A 17,009-nucleotide genomic window follows, 5' to 3' on the forward strand; every position below is an offset into this window, starting at 1 on the left:
TCAAAATCTGCAAAATGTGACAAATCAGGCCGCATCTTCAGGTAGCCATGGTAATATATAATAACAGGCCTCGAAATTCACGGCGGATATGTCTACCGTCACAGCATGTGATGTCCGCGGGAAGTACCATCTCGATCGGTCGTATTTGTCTGCCGAGAAATAACACAGGAACTAACGATACAAATCGTCATAGCATAGCATGAACAATTGTTAAGAGAATATAATTTTCCGCGCATTCTAGCACGCATCTAGAAAATGTGAATACTGTATCCCATATCCATTCAAGCAGGAAAACTTTCGATTTTTACGTTGCTTCAATGCCTATGATATTGAATCAGCGTAACAAAGGTGAATTCTTCGCTAAGAATCAATAGACTTACCGGTACTTCTACCGTGACTGTAGAATTGAAGTGATTAGTGTAGAATCTACAACTTAGTTCAAGTCTTACGTCACAATGTCTGGCTTTGATCTCCGAGTAATATTGATAAGGCAAGGTTGGTTACAAATTTAAAATATACGAGTAGGCAATTACAGCAAGATGCAGCAAAATTTATTAAGTTTTGATATTTCAGTAAGACAGCCTAGTGAAACTCTGCACAGCATAAAATAGTAGCGTTATTGTAGACGCAGTGGTTCTTAACCTTTACCAACCTACCGAACCCTTGTGCTAATCTGCAAGGTTTCGTTGAACCCCAAATTTTCGCTGAGTCACAAAAACAAAAATCTACCACATTTAATAATAATAGGCTACATTACTGTATCAATGGGACTTCTGTTGTTGTTTTTCTGAGACCAATAATGAGATTCGAGGCTTTGTCTCGGAAACAGCAATTCTCATGTCATTTTTGCATGCAAGCCGTGTTTCGTTTTTTTGCCTAACATCCACCAGAATAGAAAACACATGTTCGCATAAATAAGTGGTTACGAATGGCATGAGAACTTCAAGGGCAACTTTTGTAATTTGAGGATAACTTTGCTTTATTTTGTTGGCACCAAAACGTTTGAAGATTTGTTGTGTTGAAGTTTCTTTTTTGCATCTCGTTTTCTTGAAGCTCGATAATTTCGTCCAAGTATAGACTGTTTATATTTACTGTTGTAGTATCATAAGCAAATGGTTGACGTATCCATCCATGCTGGATATTGCGTTTGTTCAGGAAAGTCGTTTTGAAATGAAATTTGCAAGTACTCAGTAATTCCTTCATTGGAACTTGCCCACTTACTACCTCGTCCAGACGTGGAAACTTAGCAAACTTGTTATTTTTCAATCGCTGCCACTACAACTGCGATTTCCTCTGATCGATCCCCAGGGGTTCGATCGAACCCTGGTTAAGAACCACTGGACTGTAGAGCAACGGTGTTGCCGTCGATCAATAATTATGCTGCCGTTAACACGTAATTTAATAAGCATGTGTTGGCGGCCGTGCCCTGTTTTTAAAATAAATTATTTCATTAAAAAAAATAAAATGTATTTTAAATATTATACAGGGATATCTAGAACCACTGGATGCCCTTGTAATTATATATATATAATATTTCAAATTTAAACTTGAAAAACATTCTCATCATAAGTTTTTGTAGGCTAGACTATATTGTTAAAATCGTTTTGAGACAGAACTTTTTCCTCAACCCAATTTCATTGTAACGGTAGCCTACATTGCATTATGTCCTTAAAAAGAAAAAGAACAGTAGGAGAGGAGATAAGAGTATTCAATTCCAAACGGGAGTTGGATTATTTCATGATCGAGACTGCAGCGCATACTATGATGTGTTTAATATGCAGTCAAGTAGTTAAAACTGTTACAGGAAATAATGCAAAACAGCATTTTTGTCGTCATATGTCACACAATTATGCAAACTTGAAAGGCGATTCGAGGAAAATCTGTGTCGAAAATTTTTTAAAAAGTGTGAGTCTGCCTTTTCACAAATGAAGTACCTAAAAAACGAGTACCAAACAAATTAGGCTAACTGAGGCTGGTGTCTTAACTGGTGCTCGTATGCAAAATCAAGGGAGTTGCAATGTCACAGACTTTTATTGAATAAATTTATTTCAAAAAATGTTTGATATTTCATGGTACTATTAGGTATAGCCTAAGTATGATAAGTTTAGTAGATATTAACGAATAAATTCTTCTCTTAGATAACGCAAATTAAAAAAATCATTTAAAATTCACTGGCGGTCGTGCTTTATAGAATTAATCTGAATGCGGCCGGCAATAGCAAAAAGGGTTGTCCACCCCTGGTGTAGAGGTTTTCCGACTCGTGCCCAGAGCATTGTGACGCAAGAAGCCACACGACCTCGTTCGGTCGAAGTTAATCAGTTATGCGGCGTGTTAAGCAGCTACATGGCGCTTTGACTCTTCAAGCGTACATCGTTGGTCTGATGAAAGCCTTTCAGAGTGATTTCGCTGAAATTTAAAAAAGCCTTCTAAACCATAGCTATAGTTCTCAAATGGCGAAGAATTATCAAAATAGAGTGATTAACCATGACAATCGACGCTAAAACTGGTGTGTCCACCGTGAGATTAAATTTGTCCGCCGAGATAGCTGCTCAAACCGGACACATTTGTCCGCCGTCAACAAAAACGAATTACGAGGCCTGTAATAACCATGACTTATTTATCACAAGATATGTAAACTTTTAAAGGCAACTATTCATTGGTAATTTGTAATACCATGGCCACTTGGAGATCCGGCCTGATTTGTCACATTTTGCAGATTTTGATTACGGCTACTGCGGTCGAGAGAAAGGAACTGGCCAGTGGCCACCCTACTCTCCTTAGTGCCGAAGGCTTAGTACAGTGGTTCTCAAACTTTTTTACTCCGTGGTCTAAATTTTGATTCAAAGTTCGTGGCCCACCCAAAATATTTTATACACTTGTATATGGGCGAGCACTATAGGCTCTAGCAATTTTCTAAGTGGCAACGCTGTGCCTGATTTGACTGGCCCGAGGATCAAAGCCCAGACCTCCAGCACAGATAGCGATGTTTCTTACCACTACGCTAATCGGCCAAGTTCTACTACCTAATTACTGTACTATATGACATGTAACACAAAAACAAACAAAATGGCTTTTTGCAATTTATTTTTTAATGGGAAGGGTGCTCTTGCGCTTTAGCAACAAGCTTAGAAATTCTTGGCTCAGTTGTCGAAAGAGCACAGTTAATGTCATGTTCAACTTCAAGGTGGTTGCGTTGCTTGGACTTCATACATACTAGCGCTGAAAAGGCAGATTCACATAACCATGTAGAAGTGAAAGGCAATAACTGTTTAAGTACAGTTTTGCTTATTTCTGGATATGATGATGCCATGCTTAGCCAGAATTCCGTGAGTGGCAAAGTTTCGAATAGATCTCGGCAACTGGAGTCGTTTTTCAATTCAATCAATTGGTCTTGCAATTCATCTTCCACATTTTCAGGGGAAAGTCGAAACGGATTTCTTGCAAGTGATAGGTCATCAGCACTAACTTCAGGAAAATACGACTTGAATTCGCTTTCCAGCTCTTTCAGATGTTGAACAATATTGGTCTTTAGTTCATCGTTTAACTCGTAAATATTAGACAGGTTGTTAAACTTGGCAAAATTGCCGTTTTGAGCTTTTCGTCTCCAGTTTGCCAATTTTTCAACAAACGCATTGATCAAGTCCATGTTCTGAATAATGTTTTTTTCTTTTCCTTGCATTTTCAGGTTAAGAGTGTTTAAAGAGAAAAATATCTACCAAGTATGCCAAACAAGCAATAAATTTTACATTGGTAAAGTGAAATGCTAACTCAGGTTTTACATCAGTTAAATAGATTTCCAACTCATCGCGGAGCTCAAACACTCTGCATAAAACGTTCCCTTTAGAGAGCCACCGAACTTTTGTGTAAAACAAAAGGTTCTTATGATCAGATTCCATGTCTTCACAAAGTTTTCTGAATAGACGAGTGTGCAAAGCGCTGCTCTTCACAAAATTTACTATTTTAATAGTAACGTTAAGCACATCTTGGAGACCACTTGGTAAAGTTTTAGAAGCCAGAGCTTCCCGGTGAATGAAGCAATGAGTAAACATAACGCCAGTAGCCTTTCTTTGCACAAGTGCCTTTTAAATCCACTTTTGGAACCAAGCATCGCAGGTGCACCGTCAGTGCACACGCCACACAGATTGTCCCAGGATATTCCGTTTTCATTAAAAAAATGGTTGACTTTTTCCATTATATACATCTGATGCTTTTGTGCTGGTGTTCAAAGCACAGCAGAAGAGTAATTCTTCCTTTACAGAGGTGTCAACTGCATAGCGAACGAAAACCATAAGTTGAGAAACTGAAGATACATCGACAGACTAATCCAGCTGGATGGCGAATAGACCAAAGGCAGATTTATTTATTTCAGCTATTACTTGTTCCTTAATGTCTTCTGACATTGCTGCAATCCGTCTCTTTACTGTGTTATTGGATAAAGGAATAGCTTTGAGACTTTTCTCATGTTTATCACCCAGGACAATTCTCGTCATGGCCAGTGCAGACGGTTTAACAACAGTTTCAGCGATATTATGAGCTTTTTTCTGCTTAGCTATAATTTGGCTAACAACGAAAGATGCTTCTGTAAGTTTCTGATCAGTTTGTTGAAAGTTTCCAGTTTTGTCAAGTCGTTGACGTTTACAGCTAGATTCTAGTCGTTTAAAATACTCAATGCTTTTATTCTTCAACTCAGGATGATTTTTTTCCAGGTGATTTCTCAATTTACTCGGTCTCAATGACTCATTGCTTAAGACGCGGTAGCATACTACGCACTGTCCCTTTTCGACTCCATGATCATTTAACGAAGTAAATCCAAATTTAACGTAACTATCATCATACTTTCTTTTGTTTGCCATTGAATAATTTAGTATTTAGTAATTTAGTTTAGCATGTCTCGATTTGCAAATTTTTATTCAATCTCTTCTTCGCTCTGCACCTCACAACTATCAGTCCACGACATAAAGAACGCTTGTTTTTAAGTACGATTTCTGGCACATGCAAGCTTAAAAACTCATTGTTACGTAACAATTCCTCCCCGTGGCAGACAGTTTTAAGAATGGCAGTTAAAATTTTTCGGTAAAAAATCTAGAAATTGTTAACAATACAGGAACAGTATAAGTTCAATTACAAATAACTCTGTGGCTCACTAAAACCGTCTTCGTGGCCCACTAGTGGGCCATGGCCCACAGTTTGGGAACCACTGGCTTAGTATAATGAGAACCTTATCTTCTCATTCCCCAAAGCTCAGTAACTGAGTATGGGACCTTTACTTTACTATTGCTAGTGCTTGACTGATATTTTTTGAGATGTTTTTGCTTTTTGCGGTTTCCTAATGACATAAAACTTTTTTGTTGCCTTGGGGAAGCAGCAGCAAATGAAAAAAACTAAGTTGAAAAACGCTAAATCAAACTGTTATTGAAAAATGAACAGTCTGACTAAATCTTCGAAATCAAATTTTCTTCGTTTTTCAACATGAGGTGAGGATGTTAAAACCTATTGTGACATCTGGGGAAAAGAGAAAAGAAAGCGTAAAAATCTAATTTTTAGAAAAATTTATTTAAACGTTCGACCAAAGTTAGAAAAACCGGGAAATTTTTGCAAAATGTGACAAATCAGGCCGTATCTTTAGGTGGCCATGGTAATACATATTTTTTTTTATTTTGCTTTGTTGCATATCTAGTAGAGAGCCCAGCTTACTGCTGCTTGGGTTTATGCTAGAGCAGAGGTGTGCAAACTTGCAGCACTGTTGGGCCAAATTCGCATAACTAGCTTGGTCCGCGTGCCACAACTGTGTTCCACATAGACTATGCATATAATCGTATATACTATAGTGACTAGCATGAAAAAAGCGATTTTCTTGCAAGTATAAATCAATGTTTTTATTTGTTTTACTTGCATTTTTATGAGAGATGTGCATCTGCAATGTTTTCCCAATCACTCTATCCAGATTCACTTTAATTGAAATGCTGGCAACCCGAATTCGATTTTCCAAACGCCCCTTCTTGCGTTTACTGGGAATATCCATTGTTCACTATATTATGATGAATGTGCACACAATAAAGGACTACGCAGCTACCTCACCACAGCTAGCCTAATTTTACACTGGTTGAACTTGTCGACTTGCCAAACAAAAAATAACATTTACATTACGTTGCCAACTTAATACTTAAATGAAAATCATCTAGTGGCCCAGCTTTATTTAAAATCCCAGACCTTTCCACGGACCACAGTTTGCACACCCCTGTGCTAAAGCTTTGAATTGCGTACATTTCCACCCAAAGTCCAAGTCACCTCCGCTTCCAAAGTAGATATAGTCTGGTTTCAATTTGTGTTTCAACATAGTATTTTTTTATTTACCATGATATTCTAATAAAAAGTTATCTAATTTGCTAGTTCCCCTATTCATTCACAAAGTAAACATTTTTCTTGACTGCTTTGTGCATGTTTCTACATGGGAAGAATCATTTGTACCATAATTTCTTGTGCTTGCTGTGAGAATGTAGCATCTGTCAACGGTTTCTTTCATTTGATCCATGACATTTTTAGGGGAAAAAAGATCAAACCACCAAACGCAATTTACCCGTATTTTACGGACCATAAGGCGCAATTTAAATCCTTTTTTTTCCTCATAAATTGATCGTGCGCCTTATAAACCGGTGCGCCTAATGTATGGATCAAGTAGTGCTTTATTGCCTACACTCAAAACCAGTACCGATACTATTATTATATAATTAAACCACCGTCTTTTAAACTACGGTAAAAGCAACTAGCAACTGTGATATTCAGTTCACTAGGCCCATTTTTTCTTTTGCTCATTGTGCTATTGTGACTTGCTTACATTTATTACGCAACAAGTAAACTGTGATATTCACTAGGCCCAATTTTTCTTAAAATGCAATAATCACAAAAAATATTGAGCATTTTTGTTCAATGAGCTTTATACGGTAACCCATACACCTTAAAATACGTTGCATTCTATATCTATAGCCCGGTGCGCCTTATGTATGAACAAAAAACTAATCAAAGCAATTTATTGACAGTACGCCTTATAATCGGGTGCGCTTTATGGTCTGTAAAATACGGTAAATGAGTTCTGATCTTAAATCATGCAACAACTTCTTCAGTTTGCCGTTTTTGATATGACATCTGGTTTAGATGTGATAAGAAAGAAAAGATTTATCCATCACTTTTGTGAAAGCAATGGCTAAAGTTTCATCTAAGTTTCTCATTGTTGTTGAAGAGAGGTCTTACACAATGTTGTAACTTGTGACATGTGATTATTGCATTTATGAAAGGAAAGTTTTCATGCGTCATTACCTCATTAGCCTACTATTATATTGTATTTCTTGTGGGCGCTGTTATGTGTGGTGTTTGTTGACAATTGTCTCGTTCCAGTTCACCACACTGTTTGCAGTGTTTAGTCATCAAATTTTCTCAAGTCTGATCATGTTTAGCAGTTTTTTTACCGACCAAAAACAAGTCCTTTTTATTGATTCAAGATCTGCTGACTGGGTGGGTTACATGTCACTGTCTTGCAAAAAATATTTAAACACAGTATTGTTTTTGTTTTTTTTATGATAAAATAAAGCGATTGTTCAAATTTCAAAGATTGCTGGCTGAGGTTTCTTATTATGCTGAGCTGTAGCTCCTCTTTGCTACGCCAGCAAAGTTGTTCATTATGTTTTTAATTTACAATGGTAGACAACATTTTTTTATGATATATATACATTTACTTGGGGTTCTGTCTTGACTCAGCCAGCAAATCAATATTCTTTCATATTGATTCAAAATGTACAGACGTTAACTCTGTAGGCTAAGTCTGAGTGATTTTTTTCAATTATTTACCAATTTTTGTACCACCACAAAGTTTTTAGCAAGCTAGCTAATAATTGTATATGTAGACAAGTTAGATCATGTGGAAGGCATTTTTGCCAGGTTAGGCTTCATGTAACAATGATAAATAATGAGGTTACTTTAAATTTGAAGTACATTTCAGCTGCAATTGGATACTTTCATTGGGAGTACTGAAGATTATGTATACTTATTGTAAAAGCAACTGGCAGTACTCTTCGAAACGATAATGTACAAGCAAAAATAAATTTTATTTAAACGCAAACGTCCCTATGTTTGATTTTGTTAGGACATCCAAACAATTTTGTTCACTCAACGTATTAGAATTTCGTCATATTTCAGTTGCAGATTAGCTTTTTTGTTTTTTTCGTCGATTGCATTTCCTCGTTTCGAATATATTTCGGATCACTTTTGCGTCATTTTTTTCACAGTTTCGTCATAAGTTTCTTTAAAATCCTATGATTCTCAAACCGGGGCCTTTAAGCTGACGTGTAACATGGTTAAATAGACCTTGAGTTAATCTGTGTATGACTGCTGTGGCTTAGCAGTGATTTAGAGAGGTGCATGCACTTCACTTCAACATAATCTGATATTTTTTATCACATTTATCTCGATGTTTCAGTTAAAATAATAGTTTTGCCAATCTGTGACTGCTGTGGGCCAATACAAGTAAAAATCGTGTTATAGTAGATACACATGAGCAGTTTGAGCCAAGAAACAGCTCTCTCAGCATAAACGGTTTTCAAGCTACAAGATTTTGTACATTTTAAAGGTTACATGACCTTGTGGGGCATTCAGTCAGCTGAACTACCGCTGAGTTTTTCATAATTTTGATTTTATAAGGTCATTGCAAAGGTTACAGGTACTGCGTTATAAATTGCAACATAAAAAATACTGCATGGCGAAATGTGTTTTGAAACATGCAATGCAATTCATGCAATTAAACCTTTATTCTTTTTTCTCGACAAATAGCTTGTTTTTGTAACTGTTAGTTTTATTTTAAAAGTCTGTCCTTGTTTGACAATAACAGCCAGTCATGGAAATCAACAACGTAGCGTAGTTTGGTTCTGCACTTCACTGCAAGTCTGTTGCAGGATGTGCTGACTAAACTTTTTTGATTTTGCTACCGCGGATTTAAATTTGAGTAGTTGGTATTATTTTTTCTTGAAAACAGAATGAAAACCTTGGAAATACAGAAGCGGCTAGTCATTCGCGAACTGCTAGTTTGTGTTTATTTGTAACTACTCCTTTTTTAATTGTTTAGGATATGGATTTATTGGGTCTGGGACTACACGAGAGTGTCTGCCTAGTGGCAACTGGACTGATGCACAGTTTTCCTGCGTAAAACAGGATTGTGGCTTGCCGAACAGTATTCCAAATGGCCAGTATACCGTAGCTGATGACAACACTTTATTCGGGGGTTCAGCAACGTACTCTTGCAATCGAGGTACGTTTAGAAAACTCAGAAAATTGCAGTCTTGTTAAATACCAACAAAACTGCATTTGTATTCGGAAATAGATTGTCAACAAAATAAAAGGTGGCGCACGGCTCTTTTGTGCTTATCAAATCTATGCTGATTTTGATGAAATATATTCCATTTGGCTGCATAAACTTGAGCACGCACACCGTGCTTGCATACTTGGTTTGTTTTGTTTTAATTTCAAATTTTGATAAATAGTATTAGCATTGAAAGCTCTTAGATTTTGTATGAACCTTCATGTTACAATACTAGTATTTGTGGCAATGATGCATCGTTATACTTGGCGTTAGTCCACACTGGAATAACGTCCAATTCCCATAATTAGGAGTATAGACCAGCGACCAGCGTAAATGCTGCGCCAATTATGTATCAAATTTTCACAAATCTTTGATGTATTTTCACTTTTTCAGGCTATGTGCTTTCTTCAAGTCGAACTCGTATAACTTGTTCTGTCGACACTGTTCAAAACACAGTTTATTGGAAAGGTACCCCACCATCGTGCGAAAGTGAGTTTGTGCTATGTTTTTATCAAAGCTTAATGTCACAGGCGCATTGCTTTTAAAAGTAACCGTTGTTCTGTTTTATCTACTGCCAAATTATCGGTACAGAACGTCTGGGCGACGGACGTATATAATTTATCTAGTTGCTTTGCGGCGTCACGGTTTATCGTGAAGCTTAAGAGAAACGCCTCAGAAAAGAGACAAATGAAGACCTCAAAAAGTGGTTGACGTCAGTTAGGAACGCTCCCTAACCGTTATCGAAACATGTCAGTCGCAATACCTATGCTGATGGACTGATGGTGCATTCTGTTGAAACATTTTTCGGTATAAGCGACAGCAGAATCATCCGACAACCACTGCGAAGTTCTGATTCCGTGTGACTTCAAGTCTTAAAATGTAATGACTGTCAGTCACAATGTGTTCTGTAAACTGCTGATGCGCCTACGCAGCGTCTAGACTAGATCATTCGAATTAAAAAATATCAGTTGACGTTCAGTAGCAGAAGACACAGCTTGTTGTACTGAACGTCAACTGATATTTTTTAATCTCTTTTCTGAGGCGTTTCTCTTAAGCTTCACGATAAACCGTGACGCCGCAGAGCAACTAGATAAATTATATAGGTCCTTCGCCCACTTCGACCGTCGCCCACATTGTCCCTCCCGCACTTGGGTCGTCGCCCACATGGTCTCGCCCAAGTGGGTTTCGCCCAGATGTCGTGTACCGCAAATCATAGCGTCTGTTTTCTAATTTCCAAAGCAAAGCAGCATTTTTAATCAGCGGTATTTTATCAATTTTATGCATACATTTTGAAACTGTGCCTAAAACTAGCTTGGTAGTATGTGGCTGTGTATTGTAGACTGTTTTGAAAGCATTCTTCTGAAGAAGCGTCGGAAAAGTGGTGTAATTTGTAGCGCACCAGCCACTGTCAGACCTTCACAACGGATTGTCCATTGTGTGTAGGAACTTTACAGCCACTGGCCGATTTGGTTTTGAGATAGTTTTACCACTGGTTGCTTATTCGGCTTTCAAATATACTGGTTACTGCCCAGGAACATTAATTATTATTATTTATTTCCTTGTTTAATGAATAATATTCTTAGTGATAGACGCTGGTGTCTCTTGACCTCTGTTCCAGCTTTTCCATGTCATTGAATGAAAAGTTTTATAAATATTACTCTTGTCTGGTATATTGGCTCAACGGTCAACAACCACACCAAATTTTTGACCAGCCTTTAAGATGCTGAATTATAGATGACTTTCATCAACGTAGGCTTAAGAACTTTAGGCCAAGTTCGTCGAAGTTTATTCACCTTTTTAAATTCAACATCACGGACCGCGAACAGATTATATCTAGGATTAACACTTCATTCCATAGAATAATGCACTCCGCGTTCCGCTGGTAATTACTCTGAAGCCTGTTTTTTCTGGCTCTCAAACTTTTTTCGTTGCAACGTCTTTTGAAAAGTTTGTTGGACCTGTGATTGTGACCCACCTAGCGATAGTAAATTCAACAATTTTTATTTTTGTCTTTAGCCATTTCTCTCTAGTTGAAGTGAATTAGTATTATTTGTGCTATGTGATTGTTACACCATAATCAATTGTTACGCTTTTGTAATAATGAGTTCGAATGCACGTGTCAGGTAATAACTTAATATCTGTAAGCATTTAGTACCGCAATTGAATTCCGATAGGAAACGCAATGATTATGCGGTTGGAAAACTGAAACGACGCACAGTTTAAGAACCTCTGTCTTAATGCATAATATACCGATCTTCCTTCCACCAATATGCAGCCTACAAACATCTTGTCACTTCATCCCAAAATGCATATTCAGATATAATTTGCGGAAACGTTGTTGCTCCTGAAAATGGAAGCTTTGATGACAGAGGAATCACTCCATATGTATTCGGAACAACCATTTTGTTTTCATGCGATAGCGGCTTCGTATTATCGAACGAGGCTTTAACTCCAGCGACATGCAGGGACGACGGAAATTGGAGTGAATTTCCAACTTGTTTGGGTATCTGTGTATTTCAGTTTTAATCATAATTGCTGTGTTGCTATTTCATGTTTTCTGTGTCAGACGTATGGTTTCCCTAACAGTAAAGCAATGGTTTGTCTATTTTTGCCTTTTATTATATCTGGCCCTCTACATTTCGTGATCTCAAGGTGAGAGTTTACATTTTATTACGTTATTACTGAACGTTTCTTTGATTAAAGGCTGACCTTTGGTTAATCTGCTTTTTGCTACGATACAGTTCATGAGAAGGTAAAAGTCCATTTACTATGAGAAGATAGGTTGAAGTGAATGCCATGGCTCGCTTTGTAGCTTGTTATTTTTTGTTTAGAAATAGTAATAAAAAGTATGCGAAGTTCTTGAGACAGTTGTTGTTCACACGCAAATCTTATTTTCAAGCAATGAAAAAGTTTGACCGTATTAACCTAGATTTAATTTAGTGTGTTATAATTGTTCAAACATGCATCCCTTGAAAAGTATGTATCAATTCCCTTGTTTATGCCCCGGAAACCCATCTGTCAAAGTAACCCTTCATGTGTATTGTCTGCCTAACCTGCACTTACTATGAAGCTAAAACCCACAGAACTCCCAATCTGAGTCTTACGGTATCTATACACCGGAATGAACGGATGTTCTTCGAATACTTTTCACTGCATTTAACTAATCTGTGACATTCTCTTGCATGCAGTCGACTACACATGCGACTTTGAAGACTCTGCTGATTTTCCCTGTGGATATACAAACAATGGATGGTCGAGAAAGTTCAATAGAAGGGATTATCTAGACAACATAGGTACTAAAGCTCAGCGGTTCAGCTTTATGGTTCTTGTTTGCCCTGTGTATTTCATATATGTTTCTGTTCACATATTGTTTGCTTTGAAATAGATCAAATTCCTTATATCCTTCATGGCTACATAAAGCTACGACCTGATTTGTTACATTCTGCAAGACTTTCCACTTTTGCCAACTTTTGGTAACTATTTGAATGAACTTTTTAAAAATCATATTTTTAACATCTTTTTTACACCCTATTCACTTTGCATTAGTTCCCAGACGATACAATAAAACGAAGACAATTTGACTCAGAAAATTTCAGTCAGACTGTTAGCCACTTGCTAACTGTCTGACTGAACGTTTTTTAACCTTTTTTAACGATCGTAAAAATCTGCAAAATGTGACAAATCAGGCTGCGTCTCCAGGTATCCATGTACGCTCAACGTTGCTACTCTTCATAAATCCCTTTTTTTATCCACCTTGTATATTTTCCACATTTAGAAATATTGCTCGCTCACTGAGCAATCGAAAGTATGGCGACCACGCACCGAAGAAACTAGCCACCCCGGTTTACTGCACAGGATTATCATAATTAGCATGGGAGGATACTTTACTGTGCCGCTGTTAAGAAAACGTACATCTTTAAAAACTTGGTTTGCACACTTGCTGTGAATTTGTAACAATTTATATCATACCATTCACCTAATTATTTCTTCCTGGTATGAATATTCTGTCAGCAAATCTGTTCTGTTTTACATTGATTCAACGTCTGCAGACACGATTTTCTCAAGGATTAATGCCTCTTTTCCAAACAGTGAAATGAGTTAATCCTTTGCATGGTATTTCCTTGTGGTTGTTGTTAGTTCTCTTGCAATGAACTGCAGTGAAACTTAGTGGCGTACCGTGAACACTTTGGCTGGGTGTTAAAATTTTTCTTCAGCGAAATTCAAACATACACATTTACTTTGCATTAATTCCCACTTATGAAGTCTACCAAACTAGTTTGTCTAATTTGATCCAGTGTAACATATACTAAACAATTTCTTGTATTAATAAAGCATTTTTCTGTCTGAAAGCCTAATTTTCGATCACATTTGACAACACTAACACACACACACTGTTGACATATTTCTCAAAGCAACTGTTTCGTCACAAACGATTTGTTTGTCCAGTGATAAATGGCACAACAGCAGTTGTGGGGCCTGTTTTCAAATCAAATTGGTCAAAATCTATGGAAAACTTGAAGCTGTACAAAATGAAAGCGACTGAGCATTGCCAATAAAAATTACTGAGTGCTGTGTGATAACTGATAACATTTCAGGGTTACAGTACCGAGGATTAAAATCGCATTGTTTTGATAGAATTAAAAGGCTAACTTGTACAATCCTGAAGTAACGTTAAAATCCAAAAAAGTAATTGCCTTGGCTTCTGCGAATATTCAGTGAACAACTTGTACGCATGGTTTACACGCCAATAGTACAAAAAAAACACATACCTAAAGTCGCGAAAAATATGTGACTCCGACTCCTCGGTTTGTAACTGACCGACTCCGGCTTTAGTGTTGCCAGATTTTTTTTAATATTTGTCCTTTTTTGTGTGTTATAAGGTAATTTTACTTTAAGTTGTAATCGAAATTGAAACGGAGACTTTCATAAAAACAAAAACAAACACTTCTATTTTCTGGTGAAGTTGTAGAGTTCAACTTCAATGCGGAGGACAAGAAACAATACTACTTTGAAACAAGATTGTGAACAGAAGTTTTGTTTATTTTGTATCAAGCCGGAGTCGGCCTTTTGTCAAGGACTCCAACTCCGATCACGCCGAAATCTTTCCGTCTCCGCAACCCTGGTATTTAGATTGCCCTGGTTGCTAAATTATATAGTATCATGGCCACCGTGTAACGATTTGACTTCCTTTGTCTCCAGGTTATGTGGCAAGTGTCGAAACCAGCTCCGGTGCATCTCTTACGTCACGAAGTTTCACTGTCGGCGCCCAAGGAGCTTGCCTGAGCTTCTATTACCAAATTCTTGAAAATAATGTTGCTGAATTTACAGTCACTCAACAACTCAACAATGGCAGGTAATCGCAGTTAAAACCGATTTATGTTTTTGCCGAAACCTTTTCTTCATTTGCATGTAAAGTCATTAGATAAGTCATTTGCATGTAAAGTAATTAGTTAGGAAGTGAAACCAGCGTGGTTTCGTTTCATCATTCCATTTCTCTCCGTTTTGCTTTAAAGAAGCCTGGTTTTTATCCTGAAACATCAGGGTCGAACAGTTGTCCGCAGTGACTCTTTCATTTCTCTCGATCTTAGGCAACATAATTTTTTAAATTTCGTTTTGTCAAGTCATCCTTCACAGTGTCTTCCCATGTTTTCTTTGGTCTTCCTTTTCTCATTTTTCACGCCACTAACTCATTCCAAACTCACTAATTTTGTCAAATTTGTCTCATCCATTCGTTCATCATTCAATCAAAGCAAAAATTGCAGTTATTGCATAAGTGTTGCTGAAGCCTTTTCATCAGTTACATGCAGAGCAATTGGAGAGGAAGTAAAACTAGCGTGTTTTTGTTTTCATCATTCAATCATAGCGAAGTTTACATTCGTCATATCTTCATCATCTTACGCTTCCTGCTAAATTTCCTCGCTGACGCCGTTCTTGGCCTGCTTTACCTCGAAAAATCTCGTTTTCCTCGAATGCGCACGGTTGTTTTCGAACATACATGACACATTGCAGGTTTGGCTGTTTTTTTTGTCACCTATAGCTACTTTCAATCGAACCTTTCTGTGTCAATATAAATCAACACAATGAACTAACTTACTTGATGGACATCGTAAATATTTTTAGCGTTCCTCCAGTTACCTTGTTTTCCACAAGTGAAGTTACGACGTGGAAGAAAATTGAACGGGATTTGGTGGCTTCTGCTCCGATAACTTGGAACTTTGAGGTTTCATCTCAAAAGGCGGATGTGCAGCTGGATTTTGTCACAGTTGCCTTTGTTGGCTGTAAGTTATTTCTTTTTGTTTCTTGGTATATAATGTATGCTATTGACAAGTTGATTTCTGGCGAGGCTTGGTTTTGGCGATATAATTTAAAAACAGATGATAAACTTAAAGCGATGTTATCAAGCGTATTAATAAAAGATGTAGTGACACAGCGTTACCTTTTTCTTCCGTAACTGTGAAATTCCTGGTGTGATCATCTAGCAGAGCACGACATTTTGGTGTTGGTTTGCTTCGGAGTTGAGCCACTTTAACTCCACTGGGCATCGTTACAACAAAAGATCGATTATGTTTTATATTGTCGGGTTATATGATCCAAGCTACTTGTTACATGCGTTCGTCGCCTGTCCCTTAATAAAAATATCCTACTATCGCGTCCATCTATATCATTGGAAATAGTTGAGGTAAGTTGCCAAAACGGTCCAACGCCAAAATGGCAACATTAAAATTGCATGGTCCTCGTTCGGCTGATTGACTAATTTAAAAGCGCAGTTATCATTAATTTGTTTCGGCGATATTTTTACGGATTGTTTGTCTATGTACAAACACAAGTAGTACAGTACCCAGGCCGGATAAGTGTGTGTGATGTAGGTCCCATAATGCCGACCACCACTCCTGCACCACCCGTTGTCACTACTACTACTACATCAACACCATCTCCAACAGGTATTTTCATGTGGAACCGTTTCCTGTTTCGCATGTTTGTTTGTTTGTTCTAGTTTGTTAATTTTTTGTTTTATTTGTTTTGTTTGCCAGGTATTCATCTGCTGATGAGCCCCGTTTCACAAGACCATAACACAGATTAAATTTCATAGGAGCACAACACATTAATAGTTTTCATAAGAGCACGACATCATATAACATACGAATAGGATCCAGATGTCATGTGCATGTGTTTTCACGTGCTTGGTCAGTGGTCACGCGTTGTCTCTTGCAACGTCTGAATATTTGCATCTTGCTTGTGGTGTTCTGCAAGGAGCTTTAATGTGACCAAAATGAACTCCCTGTACGTGACGTGAGCGCATGCGTCTGTCAACTTGATAAATAATTGTTCGAGGTTCTCTTTGTCGTTTGAAAGTTGCTTTGTAAAGGCTGCATTGTAGTAACTGCAATTGCATCTCACAAAAACAAAAGTGGCCATAAGTAAAAAAAATCAAGTTTGTCCAAACTTATACATTGATGGAAATGCTGTTGAAGATGTAAGTAGTTTCTGCTATCTGGGCACTGTCGTAACAAACACTTACGATGTTAGCACACAAATTAGAAGTTGAATTGCAATGGCAAACACAGCTGTCACATCACTTACAACTGTGTGGAAACAGGGGTCAATTGGTAAAAACACAAAATTAACACTGCTGCGAACTCTCGTATTCGCAATTGCCACATGT

General features: G+C 37.5%; 1 protein-coding gene across 1 annotated transcript in view; it reads left to right on the forward strand.

Annotated features, from left to right (window-relative positions):
- Positions 1-17,009, forward strand: part of LOC145764566 (uncharacterized) — a 35,408-nt gene that overhangs the window by 2,212 nt on the left and 16,187 nt on the right. The window contains exons 3-9 of the mRNA XM_082576190.1: positions 9,113-9,295; positions 9,740-9,835; positions 11,664-11,849; positions 12,535-12,639; positions 14,546-14,699; positions 15,467-15,624; positions 16,213-16,287. Of these exons, the coding sequence (XP_082432316.1) occupies positions 9,113-9,295; positions 9,740-9,835; positions 11,664-11,849; positions 12,535-12,639; positions 14,546-14,699; positions 15,467-15,624; positions 16,213-16,287 (957 nt within the window). The remainder of the gene's footprint in view (positions 1-9,112; positions 9,296-9,739; positions 9,836-11,663; positions 11,850-12,534; positions 12,640-14,545; positions 14,700-15,466; positions 15,625-16,212; positions 16,288-17,009) is intronic.

Source organism: Aplidium turbinatum, chromosome 2, assembly GCF_918807975.1.
Source record: "Aplidium turbinatum chromosome 2, kaAplTurb1.1, whole genome shotgun sequence".
Taxonomy (NCBI): domain Eukaryota; kingdom Metazoa; phylum Chordata; class Ascidiacea; order Aplousobranchia; family Polyclinidae; genus Aplidium; species Aplidium turbinatum.